Source organism: Pseudophryne corroboree, chromosome 7, assembly GCF_028390025.1.
Source record: "Pseudophryne corroboree isolate aPseCor3 chromosome 7, aPseCor3.hap2, whole genome shotgun sequence".
In the NCBI taxonomy this organism is placed as follows: domain Eukaryota; kingdom Metazoa; phylum Chordata; class Amphibia; order Anura; family Myobatrachidae; genus Pseudophryne; species Pseudophryne corroboree.
This window is the reverse complement of record NC_086450.1, coordinates 197,160,686-197,186,159: the sequence shown is the minus strand read 5'-3', so window position 1 is coordinate 197,186,159 and position 25,474 is coordinate 197,160,686. Positions and strand designations below refer to the sequence as shown.

At 44.2% G+C, this 25,474-nt stretch overlaps 2 protein-coding genes across 3 annotated transcripts in view; one reads left to right on the top strand and one right to left on the bottom strand.

The window, feature by feature from the left end:
- Nucleotides 1-11,526, bottom strand: part of LOC134944972 (keratin, type I cytoskeletal 18-like) — a 76,289-nt gene extending 64,763 nt beyond the window's left edge. The window contains exons 1-3 of one of the 2 annotated variants that reach the window (XM_063933933.1): nt 11,429-11,526; nt 10,813-11,325; nt 5,111-5,193 (exon numbers count right to left, since the gene is read on the bottom strand). In XM_063933933.1, coding sequence (XP_063790003.1) covers nt 5,111-5,193; nt 10,813-11,172 — 443 coding nt within the window. In that variant the 5' untranslated portion in view covers nt 11,173-11,325; nt 11,429-11,526. Of the gene's footprint in view, nt 1-5,110; nt 5,194-10,812 lie in introns of both variants that reach the window. The other variant, XM_063933934.1, reaches the window with a different exon arrangement.
- An 826-nt stretch (nt 11,527-12,352) lies between these two features.
- LOC134944970 (intermediate filament protein ON3-like) overlaps nt 12,353-25,474 on the top strand; it is a 65,800-nt gene continuing 52,678 nt past the window's right edge. Inside the window, exon 1 of the mRNA XM_063933932.1 lies at nt 12,353-12,758. Within this exon, the coding sequence (XP_063790002.1) occupies nt 12,471-12,758 (288 nt within the window). The 5' untranslated portion in view covers nt 12,353-12,470. The remainder of the gene's footprint in view (nt 12,759-25,474) is intronic.

The window sequence follows — 25,474 nt, the reverse complement described above, 5'->3', positions numbered from 1 at the left end:
AGTGCGCCATCTTCGAAAACCTGTCAACGATAACCCAGATGGCTGTCATCCCCGAGGATTTGGGCAAGTCCACCACAAAATCCATTGAAATGTGGGTCCATGGCTTAGATGGGATAGAGAGTGGATGTAATGGGCCAACAGGAACCCCTCTAGGAGTCTTATTTCGGGCACAGATGTCACATGCCCGAACCCACTGATCCACATCCTTAGCCACCGAGGGCCACCACACCGCCCTAGATAGCAACTCCCGAGTTCTGGCAATACCCGGGTGACCTGCCGACTTCTTGGCATGGAATTCCAGGAACACTCGCTGTCTTAACCTAGGAGGCACAAACAAAAGACCTACCGGAAGGTCTGGAGGAGCCTGCTCCTGTGCTCTAAGGACTAATGATAAGAGGTCCTGGGTAATGCCCACTTTAATACATGATGGGGACACAATGGGCAACGGCTCCTCGGTGGTCTCCTGGATTGGAACAAAACTCTGCGAGAGCGCATCAGCCTTGATGTTTTTTGACCCAGGGCGATATGTTATCAAAAAATTAAAGCGAGCAAAAAACAAAGCCCATCGTGCCTGCCTGGCATTGAGACGCTTCGCTGACTCTAAATATGCCAGATTCTTATGGTCGGTGAGAATTGAGACCACAAACTTAGCCCCCTCAAGCCAGTGTCTCCACTCCTCGAGTGCATCCTTAATAGCCAACAATTCCCGGTTACCCACGTCATAATTCATCTCGGCAGGCGAAAATTTACGGGAAAAGTAAGCACAGGGATGAAGGCGATTATCAGACACTCCCATCTGAGAAAGCACTGCCCCAATACCCATCTCAGAGGCATCCACCTCCACCACAAAAGGACGCTCTGGATCTGGGTGTCGCAGCACCTTGGCCGATACAAATGCCCTTTTGAGACGGGCAAAAGCCGCTTTAGCCTCACAAGACCAGTGAGCAACATCCGCCCCTTTCTTAGTGAGTGCCACCAAAGGCGCCACTATAGACGAAAATCCAGCGATAAATCGTCTATAAAAATTTGCAAAGCCCAGGAAACGCTGAAGCGCCTTCAAACTAGTGGGCTGCACCCAATCCAGGACTGCCTGTACCTTGGAACCCTCCATTTGGAAACCTTCTGGGGAGATAATATATCCTAGAAATGCGATTTGCTGAACTTCAAATTCGCACTTCTCCAGCTTCGCCCCAAGCCGGTGGTCTCTGAGTTTCTGGAGGACTAAGCGTACATGCTTCCGATGTTCCTCCAGGGAATGGGAGAAGATTAGGATGTCATCTAAGTATACAACTAAGAATCTATCCAAATATTCCCTGAGCACATCATTCATGAAATCCTGGAAGACTGCCGGGGCATTACAGAGCCCAAAAGGCATCACCAAATATTCATAATGCCCTGAGTGGGTATTAAAGGCAGTCTTCCATTCATCCCCCTCTCTTATTCGGATTAGATTGTACGCACCGCGTAGGTCAATCTTAGAAAAAATGGTGGCAGTACGAAGCTGGTCAAACAAGACCGAAATGAGAGGCAGTGGGTATGAGTTTTTAATCGTGATACTGTTCAATTCCCTGAAGTCGATGCAGGGTCGCAACGAACCGTCCTTTTTACCCACGAAGAAGAACCCCGACCCAACTGGAGACTGTGAAGGTCTGATAAATCCCTTAGCCAAGTTCTCCTGAATGTACTCTGCCATAGCCTGAGTCTCAGGACGTGACAGGGAGTACAACCTGCTCTTGGGAAGCTTAGCATTTGGCAACAAATCAATGGCACAGTCATAGGGGCGATGGGGAGGTAGTACCTCTGCAACTTTTTTGGAGAACACGTCCGCAAAATCTGCATAACACCCTGGCAATCCTGGCAAACTTAGCTGCGAGAGCCTGACTGGAAGGCTCAAGCAACTCCTGAAACAATCAGTACCCCAACTAAGAATCTCCCCAGAGACCCAGTCAAATTGAGGATTGTGGGCCCTTAACCAGGGTAACCCCAACACCAATGGGGCAAAAGTACAGACAGTCACATAAAAGGACAATTTTTCAGAGTGTGTGGCTCCAATAAACAAAGAAATCTGGCTAGTGCAAGAGGTAATTTTACCTTGGGATAATGGTTCCCCGTTTAACCCACAAATCTCAATTTCCGATGCCAAGGGTACTAAGGGAACAGAGTGTTTCAGGGCGAATTGGCGGTCCATAAAAACCCCGTCGGCCCCACTGTCCACAAAGGCCTCAGTCTTGACAGTTTGATCGAGGATCTTCAAGGTCACCGGAATGATAAAAGTCTTCTTGGGAAATTCTGACTTCTGGCCTGACAGGATATTTCCCATCACCCTCAGGCCCTGAAGTTTTCCGGCTTTTCTGGGCATGATACTACCACATGACCTTTATTCCCACAGTACAAACACAACCCCTGCTGTCTCCTCCGCGTCTTCTCACGCGAGGAGAGGCGGGTAGCCCCAATCTGCATAGGCTCCTCGGAAAATTCCTCAGAGTCTGAGGTTCCCTTGGGAAAGAAGGAAACCTCAGTCTCCCTTTCAAGCCTACGCTCTCTCAGCCGTCTATCCACCCGGATGGATAACAGCATGAGCTGATCCAAGCTATCAGGCAAGGGATATTGTACCAGTTGGTCCTTTATCTGGTTAGAAAGACCTCTTCGGTACTGGTGTCTCAGGGCTGGGTCATTCCACTGGGTATCATGGGCCAACCTCCGAAACTCCGTACAGTAAACCTCAACTGGCCTTCGCCCTTGCTTAAGGATCGAAATCTGAGCCTCGGCAGAGGCCATCTTGTCAGGGTCATCATACAACATGCCCAGTGCCGTAAAAAAAGCATCAACACTTTTAAGCGACGGACAGTCAGGCTGCAACCCATATGCCCAGACCTGTGGGTCTCCTTGTAGCAAGGAAATCACTATGCCCACCCGCTGAATCTCCGACCCAGAAGACTGAGGCCTAAGCCGGAAGTATAGCTTGCAGCTCTCCTTGAAACAAAAGAACTGCGAGCGATCTCCAGAAAAACGATCCGGGAGATTTACTTTCGGCTCCTTAACCCCTGAAGGTGCTGCTGCTGCGGGAGCTCCGCCAGCGGCCTGGGAGGTGTGCATTTTAATGGACAAATCATTAAATTGTCGAGTCAGGACCTGCACCTGATCGACCACCTGTTGCAACGTATTTTGAGGGGTATGCTCCATATTCCCACAAAATTTCAACAGGAGTATTAGGCTGCTGAATATGTTATGCACACCAGTGCCTGCAGGAATGTACTGGTGTCAGAACTGTTATGCACTCCAGTGCCTGCAGAAATGTACTGGTGTTTGAACTGTTATGCACACCAGTGCCTGCAGGAATGTACTGGTGTCTGAACGGATAGGTATGCAAAGCAAATGAATTCACAGACAGACACAGAAGGTGATAGGGTAACAAAATACACACAAAGTGAACAGAGAAGCCCAGAGGCTAAGGAACTGGGTGTCTCCCTAGTATTAGTAATGCTCAGATGGGAAAAGCAGGATGTTGTGTTTTAATACGTAGAGAACCCGAAATGCTGTTGCTAAGGGCAACAGCAAAACCCTAAAGGGTTACCAACGGGTGTGGCAGTAAACTCCTTGGTCAGAGATGGAATGATAGACACAAGGAGTGTCTCCACAATCCTAATTCTCACTTGCAGTGCACAGGTTCAGCTTACTGCCACTAAACTGACACCTGACACCTTGCGCAGTGAGACAGGATTTAGGCAGGCAAGTCTTAGAATACAGCCGCAAACTTGCTAAGTTCACAGAGTAGTAAAAGAACCCCAGCAAGCTAAACGACTGACTCCAGTCTTACTGCTAGGTCTGGATTGGCAGAGTGTAGTACCAAATCCCCAGGCCTATTTGCAGTAAGCAACAACAAATACAAAGCTACACAGTACTGGCTAACTTTCAGGAACTGACTAACCAACAAAGATTCAGCAGCATCTGCTTAACCTGAGAAGAGGCCTTATAAAGCAGGTGCTGTCCACGCCCCACTCAGACCTCACAGACTGTGGGCACAAAAACCAGCACCGGATCCCCTGCCGTGCACAGAGCCTGTAACCACTGCACAGCAAAAGACCCGAACCGGAGTATCAGCTGTGCTCAGGTTACTCCGCTAGCACTTGTCTCCCGGTTGCCATGACGACGTGGCAGCACAGGGCAGGAGACCCTAACATTATGTTGCCAACATGACATGAGTCCAATGTTGCTTTAAGGCAGAGATAGCATCTTTGAAACTATGGGGGGTATCCATTTACCCGCGATAGTGCCTCGTCTGTGAAAAATGGGTGCTTTTTCCTTTTTTTTTTTATCACCAAATCCAATTAGGTCCCACAAAAAACACCTGTTCTTAGGGAGTCATTCCGAGTTAATCGCTCGCTAGCAGTTTTTAGTAGCCATGCAAACGCATTGTCACCGCCCACTGGGGAGTGTATTTTCGCTTTGCAGAAGTGCGAACGTCTGTGCAGCAGAGCGCCTGCAAAAACATTTTGTGCAAAACAAGACCAGCACTCTTCGTGTGCGTTGATTCTAACGTTGGAGGGTTGGCTTTTGACGTCACACACCCGCCCAGCGTTCGCCCAGCCACACCTGTGTTTTCCCTGGCACGCCTGTGTTTTTCTAAGCACTCCCTGAAAACGGTCAGTTGACACCCAGAAACGCCCCCTTCCTGTCAATCTTGTTGCGGCCGCCAGTGCAAATGAAAACGTCGCTAGAACCTGTGCAAAAGCACAAAGGACTTTGTACCCGTACGTCGCGTGTGCGCATTGCGGTGCATATACATGCGCAGAAATGGCGATTTTTAGCCTGATCGCTGCGCTGCGAACAACAGCAGCTAGCGGTCAACTCGGAATGAACCCCAAATAACGAAAATACATAGGTCCTGCAAAAAGCCGCAGGCCTATTTGTTTTTGCGCCACTTATTGCGGATCTAGTGGCACTTCTCGCGGATTACGGGGCATGTGAAACAAAATCCCTGGCGAACCAATTAGCCGCTGTATAACCCTCTATGAGTTCTAGCATGCTCTGCCTGCATCTGTATTACAAGAAAACACACAAATAAAAGGTGTGGGATTGATGGAGTTCTGGAAGGTTACTGAATACCTACTTCACTTTAAAGTCGTCCGCAGCCAGCCTGGCATTGTCAATCTGCAGGAGGAGCTTAGCATTATCCATATTCAAATCCTCCATCTGTAAGGAGATCACAGCACAGTATACAGTATTAGTACATATAGTGTGAAAAAAGTAAAGGTCTCAATTTGCTCTACTTAACTGTTTGAATGATACTCTACACAATGGAACTGCTGCTGTCACCCTTAGCTTTTCTTGCTATGGGGATTATTTATTAGGGAACATTTTAAATCAATCTTCCATTCCTCTCAAATCTAAATTACAGTTTTAAAATAAAGCTGCTCGCATTTGTAGGCTACAAGCAGAACAGTCAGTATTTACCTTGAATGCAAACATTTATAAATAAATAAATGTATTTGGACTCTGGAGAGATTAATCTAGAGGAGGAAACAGATACTTAGGGGGTATCTAAATAGCCACGATACGCGATCGCAGGTAAAGCTATCGCTCCTGTTTTTCGACCTATCCTACTCGAAAATCGCGAAAACTGGGTGACCTGCAATTTGTTAACCAGTGAAAAGTGCATGTAAAAATGAGGAAATCAGCCTGTAGTCCCATAAATAACAAAAAAAGACATAGGATAACAACACAGAAGTAAAAAGATTTGGGGGCTTAAAATGTGTTAAATGGTTGCAATATTTATTTCTTTTTTAAATACTTGAAAAATTATAAAAAGCAAGCTTTTGTGTACAGTTAATGCTTTCATTAAATTTGGAGTACATAAAAATGGGTATAAGTATATATTTGGGTAAATTAAAGGCACTTCTAAAAATCTTGCAGAAATGGCCAATTACTCCCACATGCAAGCCTATAATCACTTGTCCCACTCATAAAGCACCCCAGTATACTGTACCTGCCCATACCTTGTACCCCATTTTCATCACTTTTCACCCCCAAACTGACATCTTATTATTGGCTAATTAAACTTAAGTTTAAAAAAAGTAAACGTGTCGGGGTGTCCTAGGGGTTCTGAACAAAAGTAGGGATCTTTCCCAACTTTTCACCTGCTCAGAGTAGGTGAAGAGAAATATGCGATAAACCCTATGGAGAATTATCGCATGCAAGTAATTGGACATACAGATTGGGTATCTGCACACTCACTATGTATTTGTTTATTGTATTTCTTGTGAGTGTATGTGATTCATCACCATACATTCACTTGGCGAACCCCTTTCCTATATCATATATTATTAAATGTACTCAGGGGGTGCTGTCAACTACAGGGTATTGAAACTAGAATGTAAGAGGAAAGAAACAGAAGGAAATCTGTATTGTTGACGCACTGAGGAGATATGAATTTATTCTAAAATATAACCTTTATTTGATATGCATTAAAATAGAGTTGGATATCGTCCTGAACAGCAGTGAAACATAAGAGTTAAAATGACAGTACTAACAAATATGTGAAAAGACTGGAAAAATGTGAATAAAGAGTTAAAAACGTGTCCACATGTGTTTCACGTCTAATTCTTAGGAGTTGCTGAGATGACTTATATATCAATAGTCTTTATCCAATATCAAAAAGGCTGTCACAATCTATGATGTTGGAACCCGCTATATTACATCAGTGGTCTAAATGTTTACTCTTCATGTGTGTATCTTCTTCACTCCATGAAGATTACCATCTGACGGGTACTCCCCCTTGTGCAGTAGAAATATGTGGACTATAGGTTCAAATAAATGCACACATATCACCCAGTTTCAGATAAAATTATCTTTGAGTATATGTGGTTGCTTTAGTCTTAATTTCCCTATTGCTGTAGATATAATTCTCTACTGAAATACGGATCTCCAAGCATCAGGAGTCCTACACACTTACTGTCTATACCTTCAGAGGATCTATTATATGTGTGGGTTAAGTTGCTTCGGAGGTTATAATATTCCCCACTTGTTATGGGAAACGGCCTACGTGTATATTAATACACATCGGCTCTGTTTTAATCTATCAGGAGTATGGCTAGAAATTGCTTATATTAGGGGTATAGCAGCCCCAATTTTTCTTAGAAAGCAATCCACCTGTAGACTCAACTCATTTCCTGTGCGTCTGTAGTATATTAACACTGAGGATTATTATGTGTATCCTCAATTAATTATAGTGTATTTCTCATTTACATAAAGATTTCCCATTAGTCAATGTAAATCACTGTTATGCCATTAAAGGAATAAACCTTATTTGATTGGTTAACAGTAACAGTGAGGTTAATGGTGGGGTATAACAGTCCAAGCTTAAATATAAAGTGACCCACAAATATATTGGTTGTGGTAGCTTTAAGGAATAATTCCTATTTTTTGGCTACCAATATGTATAGAATAATAACTAAGAGGTATAGTACTGTTAATCCTTGTGTCACATAATTATTCTTAAATTGTTAGGCTTCAGGTATAGGGAAATTTATTTTTGTTTGTGTTAAGTTTATTACATTCATCAAAAAACCTTAGTTTATAAAGCAACCACTTTATAGGGAGACCTGTTATAATTTTAGATCAGTGATAGTCCTAAAATAAAATTATGTATAGATATTGCGGGTATCTCAAAAAGTGTGTGTCATGATGTCATATATCCTGGCTGTCATTTATGCCACAGTCATAAAATTATAACTTTTATTAATGAGAATCACAACTTTAACATAGACTCTTTTGCTGGTAGGTGCTTCAATAATATCTTAGGACACGTAACTGTCCTCTGGCTCCTGTATGTTGCCAGTTCAATTGCTACAGTGTGTTGTGTTCTGTGTATTGAATTGAGACATGCAGCTGCTACTGGCTTCTCAATGTTGCCAGTTTGTTACAATATTCCTGTCTCAGCTATCTGAATGTGTTACAATTATACACAGTTGCAACAATGCTCTATTACAACACTACTGATGTCTGTAGCTACCAGCACAGTGTCAAGGATTTGTAACACTTTACCAGCTATCATTAAGTATGTCCGTTTAAGCAGCTGGTATAGACTTAGCCGCAGCTTAATACAGTCTCCCTCTTCCTAAAGACTGTTAATGAGGACTATTAATTGTCACCATATTTAAATACATAGATTTCTGGAGATTGGGCAATCAATATCCCTTCATCTAATCTGTATATTCAGCCCTCTATGCTAAAATGTCCCTGTCACTCACGGCTAACAGCTAGTCTCCTATAATGATTCCTGTATTAGCATCATGACATTACACATAGTTTACAGCCCTCTGCGGTGAGTATCCTTATTGCTGCAGACTGCCAGCTAACATCCTATAATAATATATTTGCATTGTAGCATTCACACACTAAACACATGTGGACACGCTGTGCCCTACACGCGTGTTTCACTGCGCTTGTCGCAGCTTCGTCAGGGAGCAAAACTTTGCTCCCTGACGAAGCTGCGACAAGCGCAGTGAAACACGCGTGTAGGGCACAGCGTGTCCACATGTGTTTAGTGTGTGAATGCTACAATGCAAATATATTATTATAGGATGTTAGCTGGCAGTCTGCAGCAATAAGGATACTCACCGCAGAGGGCTGTAAACTATGTGTAATGTCATGATGCTAATACAGGAATCATTATAGGAGACTAGCTGTTAGCCGTGAGTGACAGGGACATTTTAGCATAGAGGGCTGAATATACAGATTAGATGAAGGGATATTGATTGCCCAATCTCCAGAAATCTATGTATTTAAATATGGTGACAATTAATAGTCCTCATTAACAGTCTTTAGGAAGAGGGAGACTGTATTAAGCTGCGGCTAAGTCTATACCAGCTGCTTAAACGGACATACTTAATGATAGCTGGTAAAGTGTTACAAATCCTTGACACTGTGCTGGTAGCTACAGACATCAGTAGTGTTGTAATAGAGCATTGTTGCAACTATGTATAATTGTAACACATTCAGATAGCTGAGACAGGAATATTGTAACAAACTGGCAACATTGAGAAGCCAGTAGCAGCTGCATGTCTCAATTCAATACACAGAACACAACACACTGTAGCAATTGAACTGGCAACATACAGGAGCCAGAGGACAGTTACGTGTCCTAAGATATTATTGAAGCACCTACCAGCAAAAGAGTCTATGTTAAAGTTGTGATTCTCATTAATAAAAGTTATAATTTTATGACTGTGGCATAAATGACAGCCAGGATATATGACATCATGACACACACTTTTTGAGATACCCGCAATATCTATACATAATTTTATTTTAGGACTATCACTGATCTAAAATTATAACAGGTCTCCCTATAAAGTGGTTGCTTTATAAACTAAGGTTTTTTGATGAATGTAATAAACTTAACACAAACAAAAATAAATTTCCCTATACCTGAAGCCTAACAATTTAAGAATAATTATGTGACACAAGGATTAACAGTACTATACCTCTTAGTTATTATTCTATACATATTGGTAGCCAAAAAATAGGAATTATTCCTTAAAGCTACCACAACCAATATATTTGTGGGTCACTTTATATTTAAGCTTGGACTGTTATACCCCACCATTAACCTCACTGTTACTGTTAACCAATCAAATAAGGTTTATTCCTTTAATGGCATAACAGTGATTTACATTGACTAATGGGAAATCTTTATGTAAATGAGAAATACACTATAATTAATTGAGGATACACATAATAATCCTCAGTGTTAATATACTACAGACGCACAGGAAATGAGTTGAGTCTACAGGTGGATTGCTTTCTAAGAAAAATTGGGGCTGCTATACCCCTAATATAAGCAATTTCTAGCCATACTCCTGATAGATTAAAACAGAGCCGATGTGTATTAATATACACGTAGGCCGTTTCCCATAACAAGTTTGGAATATTATAACCTCCGAAGCAACTTAACCCACACATATAATAGATCCTCTGAAGGTATAGACAGTAAGTGTGTAGGACTCCTGATGCTTGGAGATCCGTATTTCAGTAGAGAATTATATCTACAGCAATAGGGAAATTAAGACTAAAGCAACCACATATACTCAAAGATAATTTTATCTGAAACTGGGTGATATGTGTGCATTTATTTGAACCTATAGTCCACATATTTCTACTGCACAAGGGGGAGTACCCGTCAGATGGTAATCTTCATGGAGTGAAGAAGATACACACATGAAGAGTAAACATTTAGACCACTGATGTAATATAGCGGGTTCCAACATCATAGATTGTGACAGCCTTTTTGATATTGGATAAAGACTATTGATATATAAGTCATCTCAGCAACTCCTAAGAATTAGACGTGAAACACATGTGGACACGTTTTTAACTCTTTATTCACATTTTTCCAGTCTTTTCACATATTTGTTAGTACTGTCATTTTAACTCTTATGTTTCACTGCTGTTCAGGACGATATCCAACTCTATTTTAATGCATATCAAATAAAGGTTATATTTTAGAATAAATTCATATCTCCTCAGTGCGTCAACAATACAGATTTCCTTCTGTTTCTTTCCTCTTACATTCAAGTAATTGGACATGCAAGTTTAACCCAACACCTGGAATTAAGAACAAGCTTGCCTAAGAGTGACAATCAATGTGTAACCAAGCACTACACGAGTCCTACTTGAATTTGGAGATCTTACGCAAGGCCTGCACAACCTGTGGCTCTCCAGCTGTTGAACTACAGGTCTCAGCATGGCCTGACATCCTTTATCTGCTGTATGTCCTAATGTATTAGTCTGCTCACTGAAGGTCACTCTTACCTGCTTGCGCAGTTGCTGCAGGGGGGCCTGGTATGAGTCCCAATCTCTCGTAACTGGGTTCCTTTTGGCAGATAATTCATCAATCTCCTCCTGCAGTTTATGATTCTCTTCTTCCAGGCCCCGAACTCGTTGTAGATACCCAGCTAGACGTTCATTCAGCTCTTGCATTACCTCCTGGTGGTTATTCTGCAGCAGAGACTCAATCCCAGAACGCAATGGGGAATTCTCCACAGCGGAACGCAGCGCATGTAGATCCATGCCAGAACGCAATGACTGCAGCCTAGACGCAGACATCCTGAAATCGGGAGTGCCTGTCTGGCTTGATGAACTACCCCGCCAGCTAGGGGCACCTGAAGACATTTGTTAAGATATGAAGAGTCACAGAAGAAAATGAAAAAGTGACTTTAGTAAACCTTATGTGGCAAGATGTTCTCTGCCAGGTATGGTACAGTGCCAAAAACTGGGCACAGGTGAGGTGTCTGATGGTGCAGATGTCTCAGATACACCAAGTCACTGTGAAAAGAAGGGGAGGGGTGCAGGAATACACAGATTATAAATTGCAGATGAGAAAGTAGATAATAAAGGGAGCAGTACAGGTGAGGAGATATCAACTAACCAGGCTCTACAGTCTGGGAAAAGGTACTCAGTCAGGATTTGCAGGTATACTGCTACAGCTCAGGTGTGCAGTCCTCTGTCTGGCTGTGCTGACAGCTACTCAGGTGATATGTACAGTAATAGTAATAGGAGGCGGGCAATGCCTGTGACCACACCTCTATGTACTAACAAACTCAAATGTTTAAACTGAGGGAACAGCAAAAATGTACCTGTCTTTCAACACCGATTTATGATGTGTACATTAATGCATTTTATATGGATCAGGGTTAGGCACCTTGTGGCGTTTTAGCTTTTGTGGAACTACAAGTCCCAGCATGTCTTGCCATTCTCTTTTTGTATCTTTCAGAGATACTGTTTATGCATTTACATCCAATTGCAATAATGATAGTAATAATTAAAAAAAACAATTTTATAGGAAAATAATATGGATAATTGCTGTATTGCTATTTTGAGCAAGAGGTGATTTGTGTGTGATGTGGCCCTCACAGAGGTCCCGTGTGGCCCTTCATGGAGGAGATATTTCCCCATTTTGGTTCTCTTCCATGTGATCTAAAAGTAAATTTAAAGCATTTATACAAGCTTCAAGCAGGTTCCTCAGTAAATTAACAAACCACATGTAGATTCTCCGCAGGGCCACAAGGTTTTCTTATTAGGCCCCATAAAAAATATCATTGTCCACTACTGCATAGAAAATACTTATAAATCCTTTATTTGTTGTCAGCACACAGTTACTGCGTTCCAAGTCATGGGGTGGGGGGAAAAGGGAGGGTTATTGTTCCAGTTGATGGGAATAAAGAAGAAAGTGAACTATTTGCTCATGAGGTGGTGTCACCTGAGGTTTGGGCGGGAGCCAGGGACCAGTCCAGCCTCCATAGGAGGAATATTTATTCAAATATTGTTTCAATAAACAAGAAGGAAAAGTTAACAGGTGTCATATGAACCTGGCTGCTTAGAATCACATTTTCTGCTCTTGCTGCCTGTGGCTGTACCTCGTCCACTTCTCAGCCAGAAACTGGTGGCATCTCTTCTAGCTGCAAAGAGCCATGAGTCTGTACAACAACCGCTATGCCACCACCAGAGGCTTCAGCAGCAGATCCCAGGGCTCCCTCTTAGGAAGACCCACTGTAGTCCGGGCAAGTATGGGCTACCAGCCTGGACTACAGAGAGCAAGCAGTGGTCTGAACATCTCCCGCATCACACCTGGATCCAGTACTTTCCTGCTCTCCTCCCTTCCCAACCTGGAGATGAATCCTAAACTGCACCAGCTGAGGAACCAGGAGAAGGAGCAGATCAAGGGTCTCAACAATCAGTTTGTCAACTTCATAGACAAGGTAACATTTAACACCTTCAGTGCCAGATAGACCCTTCTGATGTGTTGTTTCCCCACTCTAGAATTTTTCAATTTAAGTAGGGTAATACTAAACTTGAATCTGATGATCACATTACGTTCTTGTACCTTGCAGCTGCTTAATTTAAAACATTTAATGTTCCTTTACCAGCAAAAGAATTAAATCCTGTATATTTATGTTTGTTTTTTCCCCAATTATTGATTGTGGATCATTTATATTGTTTCTATATTTGTGATTGCAGCTGACAATTTTTTATATTTGTGTTTTACACTGTATCCTGTAGAATGTTTTGTGTGTATATTTCACCCCTCAACCTTTATCTTTACCTTTTCACACCAGTGTCCCTAAAGATGCACTACCCTCTTCATGTTTTCTGTGTGGTTTTTGTAGGGTATTTGTAACCCTTTATGACTTATTACTGATTTCGTTTTGCTCAAAATACCAATTAAAGTTTACTTATTCTATACAAAGCTTTAATTAGATGTGTTGATTTGGTGCAATTTACCCAGTTACTCTAGCGGGGACATCACAATCAATAAGATACTATCTGGGCAGAGAGTTTCAGTATCATGATACAGTGGAGTTGCATTCTACGCATACAGATATTTGTGAACAGATGGAAAGGAAGAGTCTCTGGCCTACTGTGGATGTAATGATCCCTCTCAGGTTGGACCTTCCCATAGACAGAAAAAGCTAGCATCCTCTGAAGATAGCTAATGCGTGCCAGCTTTATAATACTAAACATTTTAGAACTTAGTAAGTAGTGAATTTTTGCAGTTCCCATAGCAAGCTACTAGGGCTGCTGTTGCAAATGAAAATTGAGGGACCATTCTCATGAAATATCTGTTGAGCACACTATGTTAAATATATATCTCTATACTGTAAAATGCTAATAACCCAAAAATGATCATTTGTAGGGGTTTGGTAGTAATATTTACCTTAATAAATAGTTTCATTGTGGATCATCAACAAGATAATTGTACAGTGCAATTTTGCATACATATTGAATAAAAACAAATACAGATAATTAACATGTATCACAACAGAACAGACTAGATACTGGGCTTAATCCAGACCTGCAAAATTTTACTCTATTGGGCAAAACTATGTACACTGCAGGTTGGGCAAATATAATAGATGCAGAAAGATTTGGGTGGGGTGTGTTCAACTTCAAACTGAAATCTAAATTGCAGTGTAAAAATAAAGCAACCCGTATTTACCCTGCACAGAAACAATATAACTACCCAAATCAAAAAGCCCATACACACTTGCCGAGAAAATGAGCGACGTCGCTCATTTTCTCAGCAAGTGTGTATGCTGCCAGCGGAGTTCAATGCACAGCCCCGCAGGTCAGCAACGATCGTCGCTGTCGGCAGTGCATGCATGCTCTAACTGGACTGTCGTCCCTGAGCTGCATGCACGGCCGGCGGCTACATGATGTCACTGAGCGATATAAGCGGTCATATCTCTCAGTGTGTATGGGTGGCCGCCAACTGCCTGGTAGGGCAAACACTACACGATGTCGCTCATAGAGTGACGTTGTCTAGTGTGTATGGATCTTAACTCTCGCTGTACATGTTATATCTGCCCCCCCCCCCCTTGCAGTGCACATGGTTTTGCCCATTACATTAAGCCATCATCCTTACTTACAAAATAAAAGTAGCTACAGATAATTTCACCCAATAAGTAATAATACTGGGGACTATGTGGTTGTAATAAAATACAAATAGTAAGACCAAATGGAAAGAAGAAAAGTTCTACTTTACAGCTCTTAATCAGCTCTTAATATGTGGAAAAATCTCTAAAACCTAAAAACTATCTCTTGAAATCAATGACCAAGTGTGCAATATGGGCAAAGATGGATTTTTTACCCACTAGTAGTGAAATAATTAATTATTTCTTCAGTGTCACATTTTTCGTTCCAATTGCTAATAATGTGTTTGATGGCAACTGCTTTTAATGGGGCACTCTCTCCAAAATCCGGGTACACAGTAAAGAAAATATATCTATATGCGCATGTACCAATGTAGTAAAAAGCTAGAAACATAGAAATTATACAGGAATACGGTCTCATATTCCCTTAAGCTGGGTACACACTGGGCCAACATGTTGGCAGACCTGCTGTTGCGCCGACTGAGTGGCCGATTCAGGTAAGCGTATACACTTACCGATTGGCCGCTTGATATGTCGTCCTGACGTCAAAGCTGGGCGGGCTTTGACTTCAGTCCCCACAGCAAATATACAGGCTGTCAGCAGTACACACAGTCAGATGCGCTGATACTGTATATCTGCAGATATATGGACCATTGAGTGTGCTGTACAGCAGACGTGATATGTCTGTGAACGACATCATTTATAAACATCATTTGTACACACCCGCCAACTGGCTTGTGATACAGTATATCGCCCAGAGTGTACCTAGCTTAACTCTAAAAATGTATGAGTTAGGAAATAACTGAGGCTTCAATGTGCAATATTTTACAGTGCCAAATTAATGGCAGAGCCGACAGGGAGGTTGCCCGAGGGCCTCTACATATAGCAACTCTACCGTTTTGGGGCACAACAATATATGCATTTCGGAGTCACAAATGTTACACTGTCACAGTCATTGCAACTGTGCAGTTTAGCTGGAAGGAGTCATTAAGTGGGATGACTCATTGAGCTGAGACTCTTGATTTTTTGAATAGTCCCCCCAAACCCCCGGAAGAGTGGATGATCTCCTGCATACTACCCACTTCCTAGGGAAATGGGCAGGATGAGGAGATAATACTGGGAATCGTGGGAGGTCAGGGATAAAATTATGCAAATAGTCTTTATTTTAGTCCCGCCCTTTTCCCGCTAACTTTCGATTTGCAGCATATTGTCACAACAGGAACACGGACTAATAACGTGAAGAACCTGGCCCCAGAGAGGTTAAACATAAAGTTGGCAAGTATGACATAGAACCACTAGTTTAAATAATCAAACATCCTGTCTGGTCTACCAGTGCTATGCAGAAACACAACTATCCTTTGCGCCTAGTACAGGGAATCCAATAACAACCCTTACTGGCGGTCTATCTGAGCTCAGGAGTGCCAGTTGGCTGTTACTAAGGGGTTTATTTACTAAGCCTTGGATGGAGATAAAGTCAAAGGAGATAAGTACCTGCCAATCAGATCCTAACTGTCATTTTTCAAACACAGCCTGTGGCATGGCAGTTAGGAGCCGATTGGCTGGTACTATATCTCCATTGACTTTCTCTGATAAAACAGAGATCCTTATGATAGGAGCTCAATATCAAAGGACAAAAATACAGCTTAGTCAACCAAATTAACTTACGCTTGGGTCTTTAGAACTACAAAACACTAAACGTGCAGAATCTTGGTGTCTTAGAGTTGTGGCTTCACACTTAAACATCAGGTATCATCCAAAATGAAATCCTCATTCTTTCATCTGAGGAACAAAGGCAGAATAAAGCACATAGGGGGTCATTCCGACCAGTTCGCACGCAGCGGTTCATCGCTGCAGTGCGAACGGGTCGGAAATGTGCATGCGCAGCACCCGCAATGCGCATGCGCATTGTTGCCCAGCGACAGCCATCACCGGGCAACAACCAGAAGAAAGAAGAAAGTGATCGCAAGAAGATTGACAGCGTTCCGGGGCGGATAGTCTCCGTTTTCCGGGCATGGAGATCCGAACGCAGGCGTGTCCAGGCGTTTGGAGGGCGGTTGTCTGACGTCAATTCCGGGACCTTTATCATTGGATCCATCGCACAGGGTAAGTAACTGCAGGCTGGTCTTGTTCTGCACAAAACTTTTTAAGCATAGCAGGGCTGCACAAGCGATCGCAGCCCTGCTATGCTAAAATACACTCCCCCATAGGCAGCGTCTAGTTGATCGAACGAGCAGCAAAAAGTTGCTACGTGCGATCAACTCGGAATGACCCCCATAGTTTCTTCAGTTCTGCCTAGTCATACATGCATTTGTATCATCCGCTTAGACTACTCCAATGCCCCCTACCTGGGTTTCCCAACAAAAGAATTGCACCACTTGCAGCTGGTACAGTATGGAGCTGCCAGACTGTTAACTAACCGGCCCTGTTCCAGACACATAACACCAATTATCTATTCCGTTCAAAGGCTGCCTGTAAGATGGCAAATCTATTTAGAGATTTGCATATTGAATTTTAAAGCCTTACTTGACCAGGGCCCAAGATATCTGAAGCAGCTTTTGATTCCTTATACCTCTCAGCGGCCCTGCCCACTGGTGATTAGGATGAGTCAACTGAGCGCACCAGAGTGAAACATCATTATTATGACATCTGGCCAGGCCTAAAAGAATTGCCAAAAATTATTAACACTTCTACCATGTCTCAATCTGATATAGTAAGCATCGGTAGAATGGTGGATTATTATTTTTCTAACGTCCTAGTGGATACTGGGGAATGTACCATGGGGTATAGATCGGGTCCATTGGAGCCTGGCACTTTAAGAATGAATAAGTGTGTACTGGCTCCTGCCCTCTATGCCCCTCCTAGCAGACTCAGTTTAGAAAATATGCTCAAGGAGCCACGTGCATTTCTCTGCAGCTCCAGAGTTTTTCTTCAGAATTTGATTTAGTTTGTTTTTTGTCAGGCAGCACTGGTTGTCAAAAGCAAAATAAGCTGAGCGCTCAGTGAGTGGTGGTGTATAAATGACTGTCAGCAGCGACTTGGAAAGGGAATGCCAAACCCCCTAAGATAAACCTATGTGAAAAGAATACCAAGTTGCGCTCAACAATCAAATGTAAAAAACATTTATTTTAGTATATAAGATATGATGATGGTTACAACAAATCTCCCGAGAGTATAATTATAACAATTCAACATAAGACTACCTTATCCCTATACCGAGATAATTAGTAATTTTAATTTGACTAAATGAATATTCCTGTTGTTCCAAAACATATAACCCCCGGAGATGTAGTTTTAAATATAACAACAGCAATAATTAATAACTGTTTAAAATGGATTAAAGGTCTGTATATAAAATAAATACATGTAACTCACTTGGTCCATGAAAGTCCCGAACAGTCCTGAATGTGTGTAACTGGGTATTAATTCCAGTGGTCCTAAAGTGAAAAGGACCCTTAAAACAATAAAGTGATGCTCAAAATGAAATTTGATGTGAACAAATGAACTGTATCGGAAACCTCAGGCCGCTGTCTTGGTGACGGGAGGGAGAGCCCGGAGCAATGTTGCTGCGGTCAGCCGCTGACCCCTGGACGGGGGATGGAGAGCATTGCCTGTTGTGGCCGCCGGGCTGGATGGAATGCAGCTATACAGGGCTGTCAAGCGGCTGTGGTGTCCGACGGCTGGATGTTACCTTACGTGGCACGGTATAGAAAAGCTCTCAACAAAAAGCGGCTGACCTGTGCTCCCACGGGCAGCTCCGATTGAGCCTCCCTGCGGTCACCTGGCGTGGAATAGAGGTGATGATAAGACCACGGTGTATTAGGCAGGCTGCATGTTTGGAGCCGACTGTGCTGTGATCAGCAATGATGTTTGTCGTGCTGGCTGCGCAGGGCTTCGGTTCACCCACCGGTGTGTACAGAAGAGAAATCGGCACTCTGACAACGGCTGATAGGTAGTATGCTGTGTTGACACTCAGCAATGGTGGTAAAACTGGTCTCCTGCAAGGGCTCTGACTGAGCCTGACTTCAGATAGAACTGGAGTGTTGGCAATAATATACACCTGTATCCTAACGCGTTTCAACGCCAGCAGGGCGTCTTTTTCCAAAGGCAGTTTGCCATTCGTCAAGGGACTTAGGATGGGGACCAAACCAAATTAATATAGAGTTAATGGTTCATATGCGCGCTGACATGACACTTAGTTCCTGAGGTGCTGTTTCTCACACTCCCAGAGTGTAAGCCCACACCGGCAGCATGCAGCCACCCCTTACAGATGCCGAAGACAGGCGCTGTGCAGTGAGTGTTACACCGTGGTCCTGATTAGCGGGTCCCCAGTGACAATGGCGGCATAAGGGCGTGACGGTCATGGGCCACGAGCTGCGGTGCCCGCCGTGGACCCATATTGGCTGAGGAAACAAGTGTTTGTTCTCTCTGGGTTTTTCTTACATTATTTTTTACACACAGTACAAGCCAGCATAATTGATAGGGACCGCGTGACATTGAGGGGGCAGGGCTTCCCAGAGAGAGGGACCAGCGGCTCGAAGGCACCATTTCCTGTTGCTGCTACTACAGGCTGCATGCTGACACTGCTCCTCCACAAAGGCCACTGAACCAACACTGTACTGGTACCAGGGGGTCTAGTAGAAGGTGGGAGCATATATATATATATATATATATATATATACAGCAGTTGCACCGCTGTCCGCTTAGAAAACAAATATATATGCATATATATATATATATATATATATATAATGCTCAAAAAAATAAAGGGAACACTTAAACAACACAATGTAACTCCAAGTCAATCACACTTCTGTGAAATTAAATTGTCAACTTAGGAAGCAACACTGATTGACAATCAATTTCACATGCTGTTGTGCAAATGGAATAAACAACAGGTGGGAATTATAGGCAATTAGCAAGACACCCCCAATAAAGGAGTTGTTCTGTAGGTGGTGACCACAGACCACTTCTCAGCTCCTATGCTTTCTGTCTGATGTTTTGGTCACTTTTTAAAGCTGGCGGTGCTTTCACTCTAGTGCAGAGGTTCCCAAACTGTGTGCCGTGGCTCCCTGGGGTGCCTCGGGACACTTGCAGGGGTGCCCTGGGTTGGTGGTCCAGGATCAATTCAAATTATTCATGGTCAATATAATAGGCAAAACCAGTGCTGGTGGCTGCCAGTCATAAAATATGTGGCCAAACAGAAGCAAATCTTGTCCCTCACCACACAACTGACCCTAAGGATGACATATAAACGCGATCTACTTAATGCAATATTTCTTTCTAAATTTCTCAATAAAAAATTTTTGGCCTAGGGGTGCCGTGAAAAAAATTCTGATGTTCTAGGGTGCCGTGATTCAAAAAAGTTTGGAAACCACTGCTCTAGTGGTAGCATGAGACGGAGTCTACAACCCAACAAATGGCTCAAGTAGTGCAGCTCATCCAGGATGGCACATCAGTGCGAGCTGTGGCAAGAAGGTTTGCTGTGTCTGTCAGCGTAGCGCTACCAGGAGACAGGCCAGTACATCAGGACATGTGGAGGAGGCTGTAGGAGGGCAACAACCCAGCAGCAGGACCGCTACCTCCACCTTTGTGCAAGGAGGAACAGGAGGAGCACTGCCAGAGCCCTGCAAAATGACCTCCGGCAAGCCACAAATGTGCATGTGTCTACTCAAACGATCAGACTCCATTAGGGTGGTATGAGGGCCCGACGTCCACAGGTGGGGGTTGTGCTTACAGCCCAACACCGTGCAGGACGTTTGGCATTTGCCAGAGAACACCAAGATTGGCAAATTCGCCACTGGCGCCCTGTGCTCTTCACAGATGAAAGTAGGTTCTCACTGAGCACATGTGACAGTCTTGACAGAGTCTGGAGACGCCAAGGAGAACGTTCTGCTGCCTGCAACATCCTCCAGCATGACCAGTTCGGCAGTGGGTCAGTAATGGTGTGGGGTGGCATTTCTTTGGGGGGCCACACAGCCCTCCATGTGCTCGCCAGAGGTAGCCTGACTGCCATTAGGTACCGAGATGAGATCCTCAGACCCCTTGTGAGACGATATGCTGGTGCGGTTGGCCCTGGGTTCCTCCTAATGCAAGACAATGCTAGACCTCATGTGGCTGGAGTGTGTCAGCAGTTCCTGCAAGACGAAGGCATTGATGCTATGGACTGGCCCGCCCGTTCCCCAGACCTGAATCCAATTGAGCACATCTGGGACATCATGTCTCGCTTCATCCACCAACGCCACGTTGCACCACAGACTGTCCAGGAGTTGACGGATGCTTTAGTCCAGTTCGGAGAGGAGATCCCTCAGGAGACCATCCGCCACCTCATCAGGAGCATGCCCAGGCGTTGTAGGGAGGTCATACAGGCACGTGGAGGCCACACACACTATTGAGCCTCATTTTGACTTGTTTTAAGGACATTACATCAAAGTTGGATCAGCCTGTAGTGTGTTTTTCCACTTTAATTTTGAGTGTGACTCCAAATCCAGACCTCCATGGGTTAATAAATTTGATTTCCATTGATAATTTTTGTCTGATTTTGTTGTCAGCACATTCAACTATGTAAAGAACAAAGTATTTAATAAGAATATTTCATTCATTCAGATCTAGTATGTGTTATTTTAGTGTTCCCTTTATTTTTTTGAGCAGTGTATATATATATATACCCAGCGAAGCCTTGCTTTGGACTGTAGTATTGTGTGCTGGTCCCAATCCTCTCTGTGTCACTTCATACAGGGCTGTTTGGGGTTGCTGTGTCTGTACACTGCTGTGTTGTTTTTACATCCTTTTCACTCTGTGTTTTCTGCTGTAAGAATGTCTGTGTGTCCCTCATGTAACACTAAGTTTACACCTTCCTCACAGGGATCTTTACTGTGTACCCAGTGTTCACTGCCTTTGCATTCTAGTGCTATGCAGGAACCTGAGTGGTTGGAATCATTTAAAACAATGATTGCTAATATTAATACTGAGTTAGTTATGGCTAAGCGTGAAAGACAGACCCTAAAACAGTCTATGGATGATTTCCTAGTCAAGGCTGCTGACCACAGACAGGCTCCTCAGCCCCCTCTGGTGGTCTCTCATAAACGCACACTTCCAGAGGAACTCCAGTCTGACTCTGAGACTGACTTACTGGAGTTGGATGAGGTAGAGCTGGAGGTGGACGAGGATAATTCTCTGTCCCCTGGAGTTGAGGCCCTAATTTATGCCATTAGGGAGGTCCTCAACATACCAGATAAGGAGGCAGAGCCAGAAGAGAAATTATATTTTAATGTATAGCCAAAATCCTCTGTCACCTTTCCTGTTTCAAAGGAGCTAAACTCCCTGGCTAAAGAGGCGTGGGTGAACCCTGACAATAAATTCAGTACCCCAAAACAGTTACTGAATTCCTTTCCCTTTCCTCCAGAGAACAGAAAAGAAAGGGAAAATCCTCTGTCAGTGCATACTTCAGTGTCCAGGCTGTCACATAAGAATGTACTACCTGTACCTGGGGCTATCTCCCTCAAGAACCCAGTCGACCATAAAATTGAGACTACTGTCAAATCAATTTATACTGCAGTGGGAGTAGCTCAATGGCCCACTATTGCTTGCGGCTGGATTTCAAGGGCCATGGTAAAATGGTCTGAAAATATAGTGAGTGGGTTGGACTCCCTGCCCCAGGAGGAGATCATTACCCTACTGCAACATGTCCAGGATGCGGCTAACTTTATGAGTGAAGCCGTTAAGGAATTATGCCTCATCAATGGCCATTCTTCGGCTATGGCGGTCTCGGCTTGCAGGGCCCTGTTGCTGCGAAAATGGTCAGTGGATGCTGATTCTTAAAAAGGTGTAGAATATCTTCCTTTTACAGGGGTTACCCTGTTTGGGGAGGAGCTGACCAAGTGGATCTCTCAGGCAACGGCAGGTAAGTCTACCTATCTGCCGTCTGCTGCATCTCCTGCTAGACGTCCCTACCCTGGACGCTCTTTGCAGTTTTTTCGTATGGCAAGATTCAGAGGCATAGCCAGAGGTGCCTCCAATGCTGCTAAAGGATCTTGTGGTAAGTCCCGTAAACCAGCGGCTGCTGGATATCTGGACAAGGCCTCTGGATCCTCATCCACGAAGCCCTCCGTGTGATGGTTGGCCCCAGCAGCAAGGCGACTTCCAGGTAGGTGCTCAACTTCGGCACTTTGCCCAGGTCTGGGCACTGTCCTTGGGTGAGGGACCTCATATCCCAAGGATACCGATTGGAGTTTCAAGCACTACCTCCTCCCAGATTCTTCAAGTCAAGCTTACAAGCTTCACCTGTAGCAAGGGTTCCCTTGCAAGACGCCATTCAAAAACTACTACAAACAGAGGTTGTTGTCCCAGTACCTGCTACATTACACAAACAGGGGTTTTACTCCAGTCTGTTTGTTGTTCCGAAACTGGACTGTTCAGTTCGACCCATCTTGAACATCAAATCTCTGAACACATACCTACGTGTGTTCAAATTCAAGATGGAATCACTGTGTGCGGTGGTTCACGGTTTGGAAGAGGAGGAATTCCTAGTATCCCTGGATCTCAAGGATGCTTACCTGCATTTTCCCATATGGCCACCCCATCAGGCTTACCTTCAGTTTGCTCTCCTGGACAACCACTTCCAGTTTCAGGATTTACCTTTCGGTCTCTGCACAGCTCTGAGGGTATTCACAAAAGTCATGGCAGAGATGATACTCCAATTGCGCAGAATGGGAGTCAACATCATCCCCTACTTGGACGATCTCCTGATAAAGGCGATATCCAGGGAACATCTGCTGCACAGCATTGACCTGACGACTCGCCTCCTTACGGATCATGGGTGGATCCTAAATTTCCAGAGATCTCACCTGGAATTATCACAAAGACTTCAGTTCCTGTGAATGATACTGGACACTGTGTCTCAGAAGGTGTTCTTTCCATTAGACAAGGCCTTGACTATTCATGCTATGGTCTGATTGGTGCTCAGGCCGCGCAAGATTTCGATTCATTTTTGCATTCACTTGCTGGGCAAGATGGTGGCCTCATACGAGGCCATCCAGTACGGCAGGTTTCATGCCCGTCCGTTTCAGCTGGGTCTGTTGGACAAATGGTCAGGGTCTCACCTACACATGCACCAGATGGTAACTCTGCCACCAAAAGCATGGATTTCCCTGTTATGGTGGCTGCAGGTCCTTCACCTTGTTGAGGGTTGGAGTTTCAGTATCCAGTCATGGATACTACTGACAACGGATGCCAGCCTCCAAGGACGGGGGCTGTGACCCAAGGGGCCCAAGTCCAAGGGAAGTGGTCGAGTTAAGAATCTGCACTCCCGATAAATGTATTTGAACTAGGGGCAAATTACAATGCTGTCCTGCAGGCCTCCACTCTTCTCCGAAATCAAGCCATCCAGGCACAGTCGGACAATGCCATGACAGTGGTATACATAAATCGACAGGGAGGAACAAGAAGCAGGGCCGCAATGCGAGAGGTGGGCAGGATACTCCTCTGGGTGGAGGCCAACGCAAGAGCCATCTCGGCCATCTTCATTCCAGGCGTGGACAATTGGGAAGCGGACTTCCATAGCAGGCATGATCTTCATCCAGGAGAATGGGGCCTTCACCCTCAAGTGTTTCAAAAACTGATTCACCGGTGGGGCTGTCCACAGATATACCTGATGGCTTCTTGTCTCAACAAGAAGCTCCATTGTTACTGTTCCAGGATGAGGGATCCACAGGCTGCGGCAGTCGACGCTCTGATAGCACCATGGACTTACCATTTTGTCTACCTGTTCAGGCAATTACGATTGCCCCGGATTGGCCCCAACGGGCATGGTATACAGACCCCTTGACGATATCTCTAGAGGACCCCAGGCCACTGCCGCTTCTCAAGGACCTCCTTCAGCAAGGACCATTCGTCTATCCAGACTTAAAGCGGCTACGTTTGATGGCTTGGAGGTTGAGAGGGAAATTCTAGCCAGAAAAAGGTCTTACCTCCAAGGTTATTTCTACTATGGTCCAGGCCAGGAAGGTGGTTACGTCAAAACATTACCACCGTGTATGGAAAAAATATGTTTCTTGGTGTGAGAGAAGGAAATATTGTCCTGTGGAGTTTCGACTCGGTCGTTTCCTACTCTTCCTGCCAGCAGGTGTGGACTTAGAAGATGGTCATGTTGCTGGCATTAGCTTCTGCAAGACGCATGTCAGAATTGGGGGCCTTATCCTGTAAAAGCCCGTATTTGATATTTCACGAGGATAGGGCTGAGCTCAGGACTCGCCCGCAGTTTTAGCCGAAAGTGGTGTCGGCTTTCATGTAAATCAACCTATTGCGGTTCCAGTACTGGCAGACATGTCCATTGCTCCTCAGTCCTTGGATGTGGTGAGGGCTTTGAAAATTTATGTAAAGAGGACAGCTCATCACAGGGAATCTGACTCGCTTTTTGTCCTTTATGATGCTACCAAAATTGGTCATCCTGCTTCTAAGCAATCAATTGCTCGTTGGCTCAGATTGACCATTCAAAAAGCCTATTCTTCAGCAGCATTGCTGCTGCCAAGTTCTATCCAGGCCCACTCCACTAGGTCAGTGGGTTCTTCCTGGGCGGCTGCCTGGGGTGTTTCGGCCTTATAGTTGTGCCGCGTAGCGACTTCGTCTAGTGCAAACACAATTGTGAAGTTCTACAGGTTCGACACCTTGGCCTCAGATGACCTTCAGTTTGGTTAGGCGGTTTTTCAGGGGTCTCAGCACTCTTCCACCCATTCTAGGAGCTTTAGGACTTCCTGACGGTACTAAAGTACATTCCCCAGTATCCACTAGGACGTTAGAGAAAATAGGAATTTAATACCTACCGGTAATTACTTTTCTCGTAGTCCATAGTGGATACTGGGAGCCCGCCTCAGTGCTTCGAATTCCTGCTTACAAGGTTGTAAGTGTTCTTGGTTGGGTCTGCTGTTGCTGTCCCTGTTCCTTGTTGGGTTAGCATTGCTATCCTCGGATTTGTTAGCATTGCGATCCTCTGTTCTGGTTAGCTCTGCTATCCTTTACTGTTGTATGTTGGTTCGTTACCTCACCGCTAT